Genomic DNA, 14777 nt, shown 5'->3' on the forward strand with positions numbered 1-14777 from the left:
CTTGCTGCTTCACCCTTTTTTTTTATTCTGTTAGGTACTAGACATATCAAAATTAAGTAAGAGAAAGTTATAATGATGCTACCAACAATAATTCAATCTTGGTTCCTAAAATTGTGCCCAATAAACGAAAACTAAGTTGCAAAACTCCAACGATTAGGGAGGCACAATTGGTTGTGCATTGGCCAAACCTAGATTTGGTTCACCAGATCTTCTAGATTTGGGGAACCAGACCTCCGGCGAAGGGGTGTTTAGAGAGAGAGAGATGAAATAATTTTTTTTACATTTGAAGGTAGTCGGTTGGCAACATTCCTCGGAGAAGAGAGACGTAAAGTGGAGAGAGAGATTTTTTTTAAGTATTAAGGTCGCCGGAGATTTTGACTGGCCGACGACCTTATCAGAGAAGATGATGAGGTGGCGAGAGAGATGACGTGACAGAGAGAGGTTATGAGATGGAGGAGAGAAAATTAAGTGCTATCTGGAGATTTTTTAATGTTGGTAGCTACGCGAAAAACTGATCACAAAGTATGGAGCCTTTTGGGAAATAAATCTATTTTAAAATAGGATACGTCAAGCTAAGTTAGTGATACATCAAGTTAGAGTTTTTTTTTTTTTGAAAGACATCAAGTTAGAGTTGTTCAACAAAAAAAAAAAAGTTGGAGTGTAGATAATAAATACTATAAAGTTTCTATACATCAGTTTCTAGTTTAAAGCTTCTCAAAATTTGAGGGTTGGGGTATGGTATTTAAAATCATAGTTTGGATTCTCATAGTTACACATGTCTAAATTGAAAAATATATTTCATATGGGTGATGTTGCACCATGATTAGGCCTCAGTTCAATTTATTCACCATCTCATTTTTTTTTTTTTTTTGAAATCAAGGAAACAAATTCCATTAATAAGTGATTGAATCACAATGTTTACACGGATGAATTCTTATTTCTCTCCTCTGAAAACTTCACGAGAGTTACATACCTTTAAATGCAAAGTGCCTCGTAAAGAGAAAGAAATTGGACTAGACACAGACACTGTTGGGATCCTAAAGATCCGAGAAAAAAGACCCTAAAGGTCTGACAAAAGGATCCTAAAGATCCGTGAAAGGAGACCCTAAAGGTCTGACTAAAAGCAAATTACAACAATAATAATTGAAAATACAAATTAAGAAAATACTAAATTTACATCCCCTTCGTTTTCGCCGGAAAACTGCCATTGTCGCCGGAAAACCGCCGCCGGAAAACCACCGTAGGAAAACCGCCGTCATCACCGGAAATAATCAACTCAGTTCCCTGTGATTCTGTTAAGATCTTCTCCATAAAATCTTCATTTTTTCTTTGCTAGAGAGAGAAATTAACAACTTCGGCCACATCCTTTACCGACTCCAACAAATCTATTATTATTTCCTCCATCAGTTAAGATCTTCCCATCAGACATGGAAACCCTAACACAAACAGTATCATTGATGGAAGGCAAAGACTATTTCACTTCAATTGATACCTAGGAAACCATAATGCAGAGAATATAACTAATGGGAGAGTTGTTGCTAAGCAAATCAATAACGATTTCACTTTAATTCATACCCTGAAAACTCTAACACGAAGAGTATAACTGATCGGAAGGTTGTTTCTAAGCAAATGAAAACCGATTTCACTCCAATTCCTACCTTGGCACCCCTCTCTTCACTGCTATTAAAGTTATTTTTTTTTTTGAGAAGAAGTGATTTCTGCTTGATTGCCTTGGATTACAAAAAGAGAAATTGATGGAGAAAGTAGTGGTGATGGTGTTGGAGGAAATAGGAATAATGCTTACAGTGAAGAGAGTAAACAATAAACAAATTAAAAAGAGGAAAATCCTTCCTTATTCACCATCTCATTGTTTACCCAAATGTTGGAAGTCTTAGGGAAAAGTATATGGTTTCACGTAATGGTACTCATCATCAATATATAACCAAATTCTTTTCCATTCTCACACTTTATTAATTAGTTGTCCTAGAATAAATGTGACAAGGATGAGTTGGACCTTCATTTGTTAAAAATTACTATTTTTATTTTATTTTATTTTTAGATTTTCAAATTGGCTGCAATTTTATACACGTTAATGTGACTTCTCAAATGAGCCATGTGTTGGAAAAATTGGCATTTAAGTTGAAATGGATGGTGGAGAAAACTAATCGATGAATAAAATCACGTTGATCACTAGACTTCAAAGCTCGATAAATCAATTCTTTTAGACAGTAATTCGCCCCCTTCTGGTATGAAACCACGAGTACACAACGGGTCAGGAATTATGCCTTCAGGATACGATGAAGCCCTTCAACAACTGCTTGGTTCAAAGTATGTACGCTTTGACCAAGACCAAGAACACTCTGTATTAATAAACTGATAATGCCAAAAATCGACTCTGAAGATTGCCAAATGACTTTATAGATAAACCCAAAATAAAACTTCACATTTAATACAAAGTAAAAGACGAGAGCAAGACAGAGAGAGAATTCCTTTGGATGTTCTGTGTGTATCAAGTGGAGAGGGTGTTGCTTATTTATAACCAACCAATAGGTGCTATATGGATCGGTTCATCCATACCATGGGATGTGCCCATTAAATTAAGTGCATGGCTACTGGTGGTGAGGGGTTATACCCATTCACATTTCAATTACAATTTGAAAATCTCCAACATTCCCCCACTATTTTCAAAATTTAAAAGCGCAACGAAAACAAGACATTAAAGACAAAATAAAAACAAAACAAACAACTTTGGAATAAAAGACGATTTTGGCATTATCGTAGAAACTTGTACATAAATGATAGGTATCTTATGGATTTGAACCTTCACTTAGTGCAAACAACTCAAAGCTTTATCAGAATGCTATGGTGAACATATCTTGACCCAAGAATCCTTAAATGATAAAACCGGAATCATCGCACATACTCGTTTCAGAGGACAGGGTGTTCATACTCCGCACATTGATGGCCATGTGCAATATCCTTTTCATGAGTCTTCTTCAGAAAACGGTCTTATTTTCTTAGGAAACGGCCTGATCTCTACACTCATTTAGGTAAGTCCACTTGAGGTGTTTCAGCGACACACCAATTTAAAATTAGGACTTATTAAGGATTTATCATCCATCCTTTGTCTTGCAGAAAACCAATACTAGCTTAGAAATGGGAAATATAAAATACTAGTATTCCATAATCGCGAAAGCTTTAACTTGTTGGTACCCGTTGAACTTTGCCTATCTATTTCAAGACATAAGTTGGGTTTCCGTTAAAGGCGATCAACCTTCATTCACAGACCTGATCCCATTTCTTTTTCTTTAGAGGTAAGTTCTCTAGATAATTCTGAAATCATTAGAGAATATTTGTCTAGATAACAACATTAGAAAATATTTCTCTAGAAACAAAATTGACTTAATACATCCAATCATAACTTTACATGAACGACAATTGACGGCACCGGTTTTGGCCAAAACATTTTATGAGCAATAGTTTCTCAACCGTCTACTATTTGTCTCATGTAGCTTACCCAAAATATTCATCACTGAGCTTCTTTCTAGCGCACATGACTAGAGAAATCAAATAAGTCAATTTAGTGAAATTATATCACCACTTGTTTCTCGGATGCCCAAGACAACAACATCTCACAACATGAGGATTTATGTATGGACCCCAAAATGAATCCACCAACTTGTGTAATTGTCTACTCTTAATACAATGGGATATTTTTTTGAACCAAAAAATATCATGTCACTTGAAAGTAAATATTCCAAAGGAACTATATTGTACTCTTACGCAATACAATTTCCATTCATTATATTCTTCACTCAAGAATATGATTATTCATTTCTTAGAGTTTTAATTCTAAGATCACCATTAACTTTTTCATCATGTCAAAGACTCAAAGTTAGAAGTTACCATTCATTTCTTCCACGAAAATGAATTATAGTTTGACGAACATTGTTAACCACTTGTTAAATATCTTATGCTACAAAATAATATCCGTTATTTCGTAAACATGAATTTCTCAAATTCATATCATCTTCTAAATCTTAATTAGAAGGTTTCACATGTTCATAGATAACAAAATGATGTACCCATAACATGAAGTAAAATACTTTTGTCTTCCGAAATTGAGCAACTATACCTCACACATGAAATATATCTCGTGTACCAAAAAATCATATTTCACTCTCTCGTAAATGGCTAAAGTGCACTTTCACCAAACACAAAGAATAGTGTGACCAGAATCACTATTTTCTTAGGCTCATAAATACCTCCTCAAGTGGGTAACCACTTGGATTCCGCAACAAAATAACTTTCACGAACTATATAATAGACCAACACTAATGTTAAGGGTCTCATGGTAACAAAAAAAATCACAACCAACCTTAACAATGTATTATGGTCAAAAGATATTTTAACATAGAATGATTAATAAAAGATATCAAATCTACTTCATTTTATCACATAAAATCATGCATCAAATTTAACTGAAATACTTACAGGTGTTGTGCTTATTTTCTCACTCGGTTCGCGTGATCATATGGATAGATGTTACTGAAATAACTTCCATTTCAACTACAGAAATTACTGTCTAAAAATTGTTGGAAAAATTGGCATTTAAGTTGAAATGGATGGTGGAGAAAACTAATCGATGAATAAAATCACGTTGATCACTAGACTTCAAAGCTCGATAAATCGATTCTTTTAGACAGTAATTCGCCCCCTTCTGGAATGAAACCACGAGTACACAACGGGTCAAGAATTATGCCTTCAGGATACGATGAAGCCCTTCAACAACTGCTTGGTTCAAAGTATGTACGCTTTGACCAAGACCAAGAACACTCTGTATTAATAAACTGATAATGCCAAAAATCGACTCCGAAGATTGCCAAATGACTTTATAGATAAACCCAAAATAAAACTTCACATTTAATACAAAGTAAAAGACGAGAGCAAGACAGAGAGAGAATTCCTTTGGATGTTCTGTGTGTATCAAGTGGAGAGGGTGTTGCTTATTTATAACCAACCAATAGGTGCTATATGGATCGGTTCATCCATACCATGGGATGTGCCCATTAAATTAAGTGCATGGCTACTGGTGGTGAGGGGTTATACCCATTCACATTTCAATTACAATTTGAAAATCTCCAACACCATGTAAATCACTTTATTATCTGAATGGGGTATGGTTATGTGAAAAGAAGAGGCTTATGTGGTGTAGAGACTAAAAAAAGATGGAGCTAGAACATAATATACAAATTTTTGGTCAAAATATTTGCTAACAACCAAGGAGACTGAACAATGAACTGGGTCTCTCGCGCCCAAGGGCGGATCTAGGTAGGGACTGCCCTTGGCTGCAGCCAGGGTCCATAAAAAAATCCAATAAGGCGCTGTAATTCCAACATATTCCATTTGTAGCCAGGGTGGTATGCTTCACTGACTAACGCACTCTACATTGAGGGTTCGACTCCCTTCTCACACAAATCTGAGTTTTTTTTCCCTCTTTTGAATTAATTCTGTATTGGACCTTTACATTATGCATTTTTCACTCCTGGTCCCATTTTTATGCCCCTATTTCTGACCCACATTCTATGTTAACTCTTTTTTTTTTTTTTGTAACCAAGTCAAAATTTACCCCTTCTTTTTAGGTCCCATCCAATAATCTAATGTGAAATTTTGGAACCACTTCTTTTGAATTCTACAAATTCTTTACTTTTGAAATACTACTTACGAGTACATATATATCGGAAATGAAAATTTTGCTCTTTAGTATTTTTAGGCTAGTACAGGCTAACTTAAATCCTAGCTCCGCCCTTGCTCGAGGCTGCCATTTATTTATTCACATATTCTATATTCACAATATTCTTATGCAAATTATTATTCTCTTAAAAAAAGGTTTGTTAAACGTTTGTAACTAGCTAGCCATTTCTTGAAGGCACACAATATTTAATTCTAAATATATTACAAAATGATCATAGTTTCTCATGATACGAAGGCAGCCAAGCTGTTCCTCTTACCATAAACTCAGTAACTAATCACTCTCTTGGTCATGGACGGATTCAGATCCACCCAAGATAATCAAAAGTTTTCTGGTTAACCTAAAAGTGTGACAAAGAGTGTGGTTTATTATATTGTTGTAGATTGGCGTTCTCGTCATGACAACTTTTTTTTTAAGTTTGTGGTCATCCAACTCTAAATCAATTGACACTGAATGGAGTGGACCTGGATATTATATTTTAGGTTGTTAGATAGCTCTTCTCCCATGTGGGACTATTCTCACACGCCTCCTCACGGGTGGCGTGGTTAGTCTAACACGTGTTCTTTTTTCGGGTGGCGTGGAGCACATGTGACTTTTTAGGCTATCACGTGTGGTCCTAGCTCTGATACCATGTTAAGTTTGTGGTCATCCAACTCAAAACCAATTGACATTGAGTGGAGAGGACCTATACATTACATTCTTGGTTGTTAGATAGCCCTTCTACTACTATTCTCACACTTTTACATAGAAAGTTATTTCAAAAGATCAATCTCTCGATCATCTTTCACAGAGCCATACCCTCAAATGCATTTATGTGGTTTGTGTAAAATCACAATTTTCAGAATACCAGTGGAACCAATATTTGAGACATGAATTGGAACATTTTTAACCAACCATCAGCAAAACCCATAGATATTTATATAGTTTACGGTCAAGTCATAATAGATGATATACACAAGTTAAAAATTTCCAAAAAATGAACATTTTTTTTGTTGAGAAGGCAAGAGTGAGTAATGCTAACTATAATTCACTCTTGGTTGGAGGAGGAGAAAGTAGAGGGGGAAAAAGATCAATGGTTGTCGATTGAACTTTCCGAAAATTAAAATCCATTGTTGTTGTTTTTAAACATTTAGATTTAGGTAGATTAATTTAAATTTAGAGAAAAAAGAGGAGGAAAAAAGATCGATGGTTGTGCATTACCGATGCCACCAACTTTTCATCAACTTAACTTTTGGATACATAAATTTAAATTTAGAGTTTAGGTAGATTAATTTAAGTTCCTTATACATCAATTTCTAAGTTAAACCTTCTCAAAATGGGGTTAGGGCCTTAGGGGTATTTTTGTAATAGAAATAGACGGTTCATGCATTTTTTTTTGTTGACAGGGACAAGCCAAAAGACAAATCCGGTCGTTGGTTGTGAATTTGATACGATTCACACCCTAATTTTTACAAATTTATTGACCCACTAAATTCTAGGAAGTAAACAAAGCCCTTAATCTGGTTCGTATGAGAAAAATTTGGACATGCTTTGTCATCTCCACCATTAGATTTGTTTGTTTTCACATGTTACAATCTTTTCAACTCCCTTACAATCTTCATTTACATAATGTTGCTCTCTTAAATGGTGAATTGATTGTTGGACTTTAAATTTTTTGTCAGCTCTGATTCTCATTGTTAATGCAAAACGCCTAATTGAATTAACCCTCCATAGCTCATTCTCTCCCCCACATTCTCTTGATCTTGTGTTGGTCTCTCTCCCTTCATTAAAGGCAGAGAATATTTAGCCATGGTGATGTCTGAAGGTAACAATTCCTTCTGTTTTCATTTTATAATTAGGATTCATCCTCTTCCTTTGATAATAATTTGGATTCTTTTATTTTACGATTTAGGGTTTATGATTTAGGATTTTATTTGGATGGGTTGTCAGCATTTGGATTTCTTTGATGGATGTTTTTGAAACTTCACCTGCTCTTTTCTCATGCTTTAGAATTAGCAAAGAAAGGTTGCAATTTTATTTGTTGATTATTAGTCTATTTTAGTTTAAATTTATGTGATCATCTAAGTACCTCTCTCTTAAATTTCTTATGCAATCAAATAATGGAATCAAAAACAATTTCTTTAGCATGGGTGTCACATATCCGGTAGCATACTTGGTTTTTTTTTTTTTTTTTTTTTTTTTTTTTTTTTTTTTTTTTTTGTTGAACTAGCTTTCATAGATTAAATAACAGCAATAATAACAGTAATCACAACCCTAACAACCAGAACTGGAATTTCATCTGGTCTCTCCCGTCTGTTCCGCGCATCAAAATGTTCATCTGGAAAATCTGCAACAAAGCTCTCCCCGTTAGGGAAAGAATCGGTAATAAACTTTTTATTTTGGTTTCCTTTTTAGTTCCTATTCATATTATTATCCTACTTGGGGTATTGGTAATAAACTTTTTTAGGGAAGAATTCAATTCAAAATTATGATTTCATGTTAGGTCTTTTCTATTTCATGTTCATTTTGCTATCTTCTTGGGGTATTGGTGATCTATTGTTTTTAGGTTATTTTCGGGTGACTTTGATACAAAGAAAAAGTGTATTTAGAGTATAACGCCTTGAATTACATTCTGGTTTCTTTTTTAGTTCCGATTAAATTCAAGATACTTTAGTTCTTCATTCAGAATTCATTTTTGTTTCAGCTTGTACGTGTTTTTGTTAATCTTTGAAGTTTATTACTTTATTTTATTATTCAATAGAAAATTATCTTCAGTTTCATGAATTTGATTAAAATTTTATGGAATTTATTTTTACAGGTGATGATTGCGATAGCTCATTGAATTCAAAGGGTTTCCAAATTATTGACTTCGACTCATTTTATTGTAGTATCACATTAGTTTCTTTACCTTGAAGAAATGAAACTAAGTATTTCTCCCGTAGAATTTTTACGGTAATAGGTTTTGGGATGCACAATTTTACATTCTTCAAATCTTATATTTTTAACGGATTTTTATGTAAATTTTATATTATTTTTCTCAATATCGGAACACCGGATTTATTAATTGTTATTGATGTAATACAGAATATAGCGACTCCAGCTTCACCATGAGTGAGCAGAATGCTGACGAGAAGCTCCACAACGCTTTGTTCAAGCTCCATGAAGGTTCAGGGCTCTTAAGGGATTCGGACTGAAGGATCTCTTCTATCGACCTGCCTTCATTGTCAATCTGAACATGTTCATGCTCGTGTTCCCTTGTTCTTAGGTCTCCTTTCTGTTGGTATTCGATGAATGATGAGTCATTCACCTTTTGAATTTCGTAACGATATTTTAGTTTTTCAGGTAATTTGTGATGGGAAAACGGATAACAACATTGGGAATAGGAAGAAAGATGTTGATGCTGGAGAGAATCAACAATTTACGGTGAGATATAATGGTTTACTGCAATAATACAGACTGAAGAATCCTAATTTCTGTCTTTCACTTCGTCACAATTTTTTACCCTTCAGATAGAACTGATAAAATGTTTACTTTTATGTATTGAGTTTCTTCTTTTGAACAGTTTCGCTTCTTAATGGGTTGGTGAAAGTTTTAAAATTCACTAATATATTATTTTGTACTCATCATCTCTGCCCCCTGCCCAACCTCAAGAATGTTGTACAATGGAGATTTGTCGAATTGACCTAAATTATTTTGGAGACGATATATGGTTTGAATTATTATGCATTATATCTTATGGAAGAAAGACGAGGGGACATCAATGTTTGCGTCGTAGGAGATCTATATCTTGTGGACAGATTTTTGTATCTAAATATCATTTAGATTTATTATATGCCAATGAATAAAAAATATATCGAACTTCAAGATTTCATATTTTAAAATCTTTAATGCATAGTTTTAATTTTTCACTTATGGTACAAGAGTAATAATTCGGCTATACACAACATTATATTATGTTTGTGATTGATACACATGGGGGTTTGGTTCATTTTTACCATGTATTTTATTACTCGAGCCTTGCCAAAATTTCGAAAATAAGTATTGGTTATTCCTTTTGTAATTTTTTTTCCTGATCTTTTGTTAATCCTAAACACGAAGTGAGATTCTTATCTTTCGTTTTCTTTCTCATCTTTGAATGTTTTTTTAACTTTACCACTTATTTACACACGTAATTTACTTATGTATAGTGCATAAGTCGAATAATCTAGACCGTTTCATCCCTTTTCATCTATTACCCACGGTTGTGGATGATTCAAAGAGCAGATTAATGAGAATGGGTGGGATAGCCCAAACACCATTTATACAGTTATGGATGATTCAAAGGCCAGATTAATGAGAATGGGTGGGGCAGCCCACATCACTTAATACCTACATAACTTCCTTCTAAGAATAACGCCTATTGGAATTGGTGGGCAGCCCCATTTCTTCCTCTTTCACGTTACAAACTTTTCACCACTAATGAGAATCGTTTTCTTCCCCCTAATATCAATTTTCTTCACCAGAGATAGGCCAATAGAAGCACCTTACAATTTTCGTCAATCTTCTTCTTCAAACTCTATTCGACGGAGAACCAATTGGACTACTTCTCTCGCTTCATCGTTTAACTCGACCAAAGTACTCTCCAGTAAGAAGAAATTATGGTTTCTGATTTTCTTTTACAATTTTGCTATCTTCCTATTAGTATTATCTCACTAATTTGGTGGGTTGTTCATAATCATTTTGCATAAATTAGTGTTGATATTCATATGTTGTGAATTTTGTCATGTTAGAAAGTATGTTAATGTCAATCTCCTAACATTAAGTCCAACAGGAAATACTATTGGGGAGTTTAATGGAATATTGATCTAACATATATTTTCTTTGTGTTGGGATAGTATTTACAGAATCTCTGGTTCACATATATGGCCATGAAACACTTAACAATCTTTGGCCAAATTTAGAGTTCTGGCATGTTATTTTTATCTTTTAATAGCTATCTAAAAATTGAAACTTTAGTTTGAAGAGAGTGTTGTTCTTTTTCATTAATGTTCTCATATATGTTCTAATGGATATAATTTATCATTTTGAAGCATTACTCTCCACATTAGTAACTTGTGGAGATGATAAACTGATAAAGGTGAAAGGAACAAAAGTAGAGTCTTTTCTGTTTAAATATGGCAAGACTTTCCTCTTAATCCTCTTCCCTGTATGTTAAAGGCATATGTATACACAAAGTGTGGTACTTCGGTGGAATCAACAACTGCACCTTTAAAGGTCATTAAGTACATGTTTATTCCAAAAACTCCCCTTACAAAAAGAATATTGACTTCATCAATTTTACACCACTGATGGTCTCTGTGTTTGTGTATAAGATGCAGTAAATTTTCTCAGTTGGTGTTGATGAGAGAATTAATCCCTGGAAGCATATCAAAGTGTCTGTTTTACTTGATGGCGATGGTCCGGACACAGGGGAAACTTTGATTCTTTGTAGTGCTCATGCGAGCAGGTAAAAGATGATATAGGTAAGTGGGTTGCGGTCAATTTTACTATCATTTTCGAAAGAAATACATTGTTTCTGGTGATGCTTATTAGAGCTCTGAGGTTGTTCTCCTGTGGGACAGATAATGAGGGAGAGAGTTCATAGGTGAATGGAATGAGAGAAGGATCATGAGGTATTGTGGTCTTACAAAGAAATTAGTGGGGTTTAATTTGTTAGAGCAGGGAATGGTTTTCGGGTTACTGGTGAAGATAGAGTATAAATTTTGGTACATGTACCATATAATATTATTGCCAACAGATGGTGACACTATATTTTCATTGAGATTTCCTTCCTTTCCTTGATTCATATGAACACATATATTTTTTGGAGTGGCTTATATATTCCCTGATTTCCTTGAGAATTCACTAATGTTATTGCAGTGGCTTAGGCATTCCTTGAACTATTCTAGCTAGGCGGGTCCAAAGCAATCAATTGTACTTTTTATCTTAAGGATAGCCACAATGACACCCTCATGCCTCATCTATCAATGTCCTTTTAGTAAGTGAAAATTTTGTTCTTCAAATGTCTTTTTATTTTAGATGGTTTGCAGAATAAAATAAATTAGTTGTGTCCACAGTGTTGAATGAACATTTTAATATAACATTAGGTTAAAATTAAATTTCTATTGATATTGTTGATTTCGACATTATGGCCTATATACATAGGGTTAGGTAAATGAACTATCTAGCATGAAACAAATATTTTTTCACATATTAAAATGATTCCATTATTTATGTACCATAGCTTCCCCATACCGACTTATGCAATAATAATTATTATTTTTTAGAGTTAATTCCTATATGGCCCCCTACTTTGTGACCAGCTTCCTTTATGGCCCACTTTTTTTCGTTAATTCAAATATGACCCCCTATTTTCATGGAAATGTCCTAACTACCCTTCCTTTAAATCTTTTTTCAAAATAAAATAAAAAAAACAAACATAATTCCACCTCACTTCCCTCTCCACCACTTATCTCTCTCCACCTCACCTCTCTTCCCAAATCATCTTTCTCTCTCTCCAACTCACCCCTCTCTCTCTCCACCTCATCTCTCCCTACACCTCTCCGCTCTCTCTCTCTCCAATTCACCTCTCTCTCTCTCTAACTCCTCTCTCTCTCCAACTCACCCCTTTCTTCTCCGGCAAGGTGGCCGGCCAGAAAATTTTCATGAATGCTCAACAAGAGTGCCCGTGCCAGAGGCACGGGTTATACCTAGTTTATCTATAAGATACAATCAAATCAATGAAGGCTCTCCTTAAGGAATAGAAGTTTATAATAACTCCATACTTGTTTGAAGATTACAACGGTTTCTTTAGACCTACCAAAACATCATTCATGTTACCTGCATAAATGACTCGATCACAAGGCAAACATTCCACAAACAAAAGAGTGCAAATGAAAATGTGTATAAATCTATTTCATCCCTGTCTTCTATGTTTGGCACCCTTCCATGTACTTTTTCCCTTGTTCTTCCATTTGTCTCTCCCACCAACATTCCTCTTCTCCTCCTCAATTTCTCGTACCTTGCGCTTCCTGCAGAAATATAAGAGTCAAATCAAAGTGAGGCCCCCAAAATGTATTACTACAAAATCGGAAAATAGAACAAACTTAATCCACTAATGGATCTATTATCGTAATGTGAGCCAATACGATCTAAAGCTCTCAACCACATGTGCGTATAAGTTCCGAGTTAGACACCGCAGACGAGCCAATACGATCCAAAGCAAAAATCAGTTTTTGAGAGAGTTGGGGAGAGTTGTCTAGGCCTCTAGGGTTTGAGGATATGAGGTATCCCTTGATCTCTCAGGTACCAACAAGTCTCTGCGAATGGGGTTCAACTACTTGATTAGACAACTACATTTATGTGTTCATCTCTTTTTTCTTACCTGTATCTCACGAGAGTGACATCTGCAAGTATTTCCTCTGTCAATGTTCGCCTCTTCTCCTTCCTGGTTAGATTGCTTGAGTAGTGATCTGCTGGAGAAACGACAACTTCACCAACCTGATTGATTAAATTACTCACGCTAATCAGACAAATAGGAAGACGAAACATTGATACAATACATAATTGAAAGGGATTTATTAGATTCATTGGAAATGGCGAATCGACTATTAGAATAAGAATTGACTTGCCTGGAAATGTTTGGGTTCCTCCTTTGACTTCCGGTCACCTTTCTTGTAGTGCCTTTTTGGATCAAGCACTGCCCTCAACTGCAACCAACCCACATTCAAATGTTAATAACCATAGAATCCCCTCTGTCAAAAACTCAAAATATAAGGAAAAAACCCGAAAGTGGTTTCTTCTTTACCTTCCCATCTTAACCCTCAAAGAAAAACAAGAGACCAAAATCCATGAATATAAGGAGAGCTCTAGTACAACCAACACATTATGAGTAGTATTGACACCAATAAGTCTTAAAAGCCATGAGGAGCTAGAGGAGCCTTGCAATCTTTATAGAAATTAACTTTGAACGAAACCGAAATCGAACATATTTAGTGACACAAGGTTATTCGAAGGCAAAAAATAACTTCTCAAGTATACCCAAGTTAGTCGCGAATTCAATCTCACAAACATGTTATTACATCTTTCATAGAAGTGAACTCAAAGACATAGTAAAGGAAATCGCATAATGGGTACCTTTAACATTTGTAAGTCTTTCTTTATCTCTGGTGTGATGGTTTTAGCCGGCATATCAAACCTATAAACAAACATATATAGATATTCAAAACGAACCCGCATTATGAGAAATTAGACACTAACCCTAGAACTAGAAATCAAAAATCAACAAGTGATCTTACCATTTTTTACCAGCAGTATCTTTGAGGTTTTTCCTTGCTAACTTGTTTAGCTTCCTTGGGTCAGCAGGTGGAACAAAGAGTCCATCAACAAGTTCATATTGTGGTTTCCATATTGTATTTTGAGGCAAATTATCAACTGGTTTATTAGATGAAGTTGTTTTGGTTATTGAGGATATGAAATTAGGCAACTTGGGTTCCCATTTAAGACCAATTATTGGCTTGATTTCTGCCATTATCAACTGAAAAAACAACAATAAAGAGAAGAACCAAAAAAAAAAAAAAAAAAGAACAGAGTTAGAAAGAGAAAACCCTCGACTATGGAGTGAAAAGAAAAAACAAACAGAAAGAGAGAGAGAGAGAGAGCTCGAAACAGAAAGAGAGGAAGACAGAAGAAAACAGAGAGAAAGTTTGTAACTTCAAAGAGCTTCAATGGTGATTGGTGGATGAGGAAGAGAGAGAGATGGTCTTCTTCAGTTGAGAGTCGATAGAAGGAACGCCCCTTCCCTAAATTTGGTTCCAAAATGTTGCCCTAAATTTGGTCCTAAATCTAAGATTTAGTAGTTTGGGTTGTACCGGACCCATACCTGAGTACCCGAATAATACATCTGCTGGAGGTAGGGGTGGGAATCGGGCGGGCTCGGTCGGGCTCGGGCTACCAAGTGCCGGGCTCGGGCGGATCGGGCTCGGGCGGATCGGGCTCGGATAAGTCGAGCCCGAGGTAATGAGCCGGG

At 35.2% G+C, this 14777-nt stretch overlaps 1 protein-coding gene and 1 long non-coding RNA gene across 2 annotated transcripts; one reads left to right on the top strand and one right to left on the bottom strand.

Annotated features, from left to right (window-relative positions):
• The first annotated feature begins 7408 nt into the window (after window positions 1-7408).
• LOC147570450 (uncharacterized) lies at window positions 7409-8992 on the top strand. The gene is made up of 3 exons (XR_015239263.1): window positions 7409-7556; window positions 8550-8683; window positions 8816-8992. It is a non-coding gene; the product is annotated as an uncharacterized LOC147570450 (long non-coding RNA).
• A 3510-nt stretch (window positions 8993-12502) lies between these two features.
• LOC147570451 (rRNA-processing protein fcf2-like) lies at window positions 12503-14574 on the bottom strand. The gene is made up of 6 exons (XM_086657007.1): window positions 14462-14574; window positions 14047-14285; window positions 13886-13946; window positions 13381-13458; window positions 13134-13249; window positions 12503-12780 (listed from the first exon to the last, which is right to left on the bottom strand). The coding sequence occupies exons 2-6, from the start codon at window positions 14277-14279 to the stop codon at window positions 12666-12668; spliced, it is 603 nt and encodes a 200-aa protein (XP_086513133.1). The 5' UTR covers window positions 14280-14285; window positions 14462-14574; the 3' UTR covers window positions 12503-12665.
• Window positions 14575-14777: the final 203 nt, after the last annotated feature.

This window comes from Eschscholzia californica, unplaced genomic scaffold (genome assembly GCF_041429995.1).
Source record: "Eschscholzia californica isolate CP2 unplaced genomic scaffold, dmEscCali1.0.p SCAF_1, whole genome shotgun sequence".
Taxonomy (NCBI): Eukaryota; Viridiplantae; Streptophyta; class Magnoliopsida; order Ranunculales; family Papaveraceae; genus Eschscholzia; species Eschscholzia californica.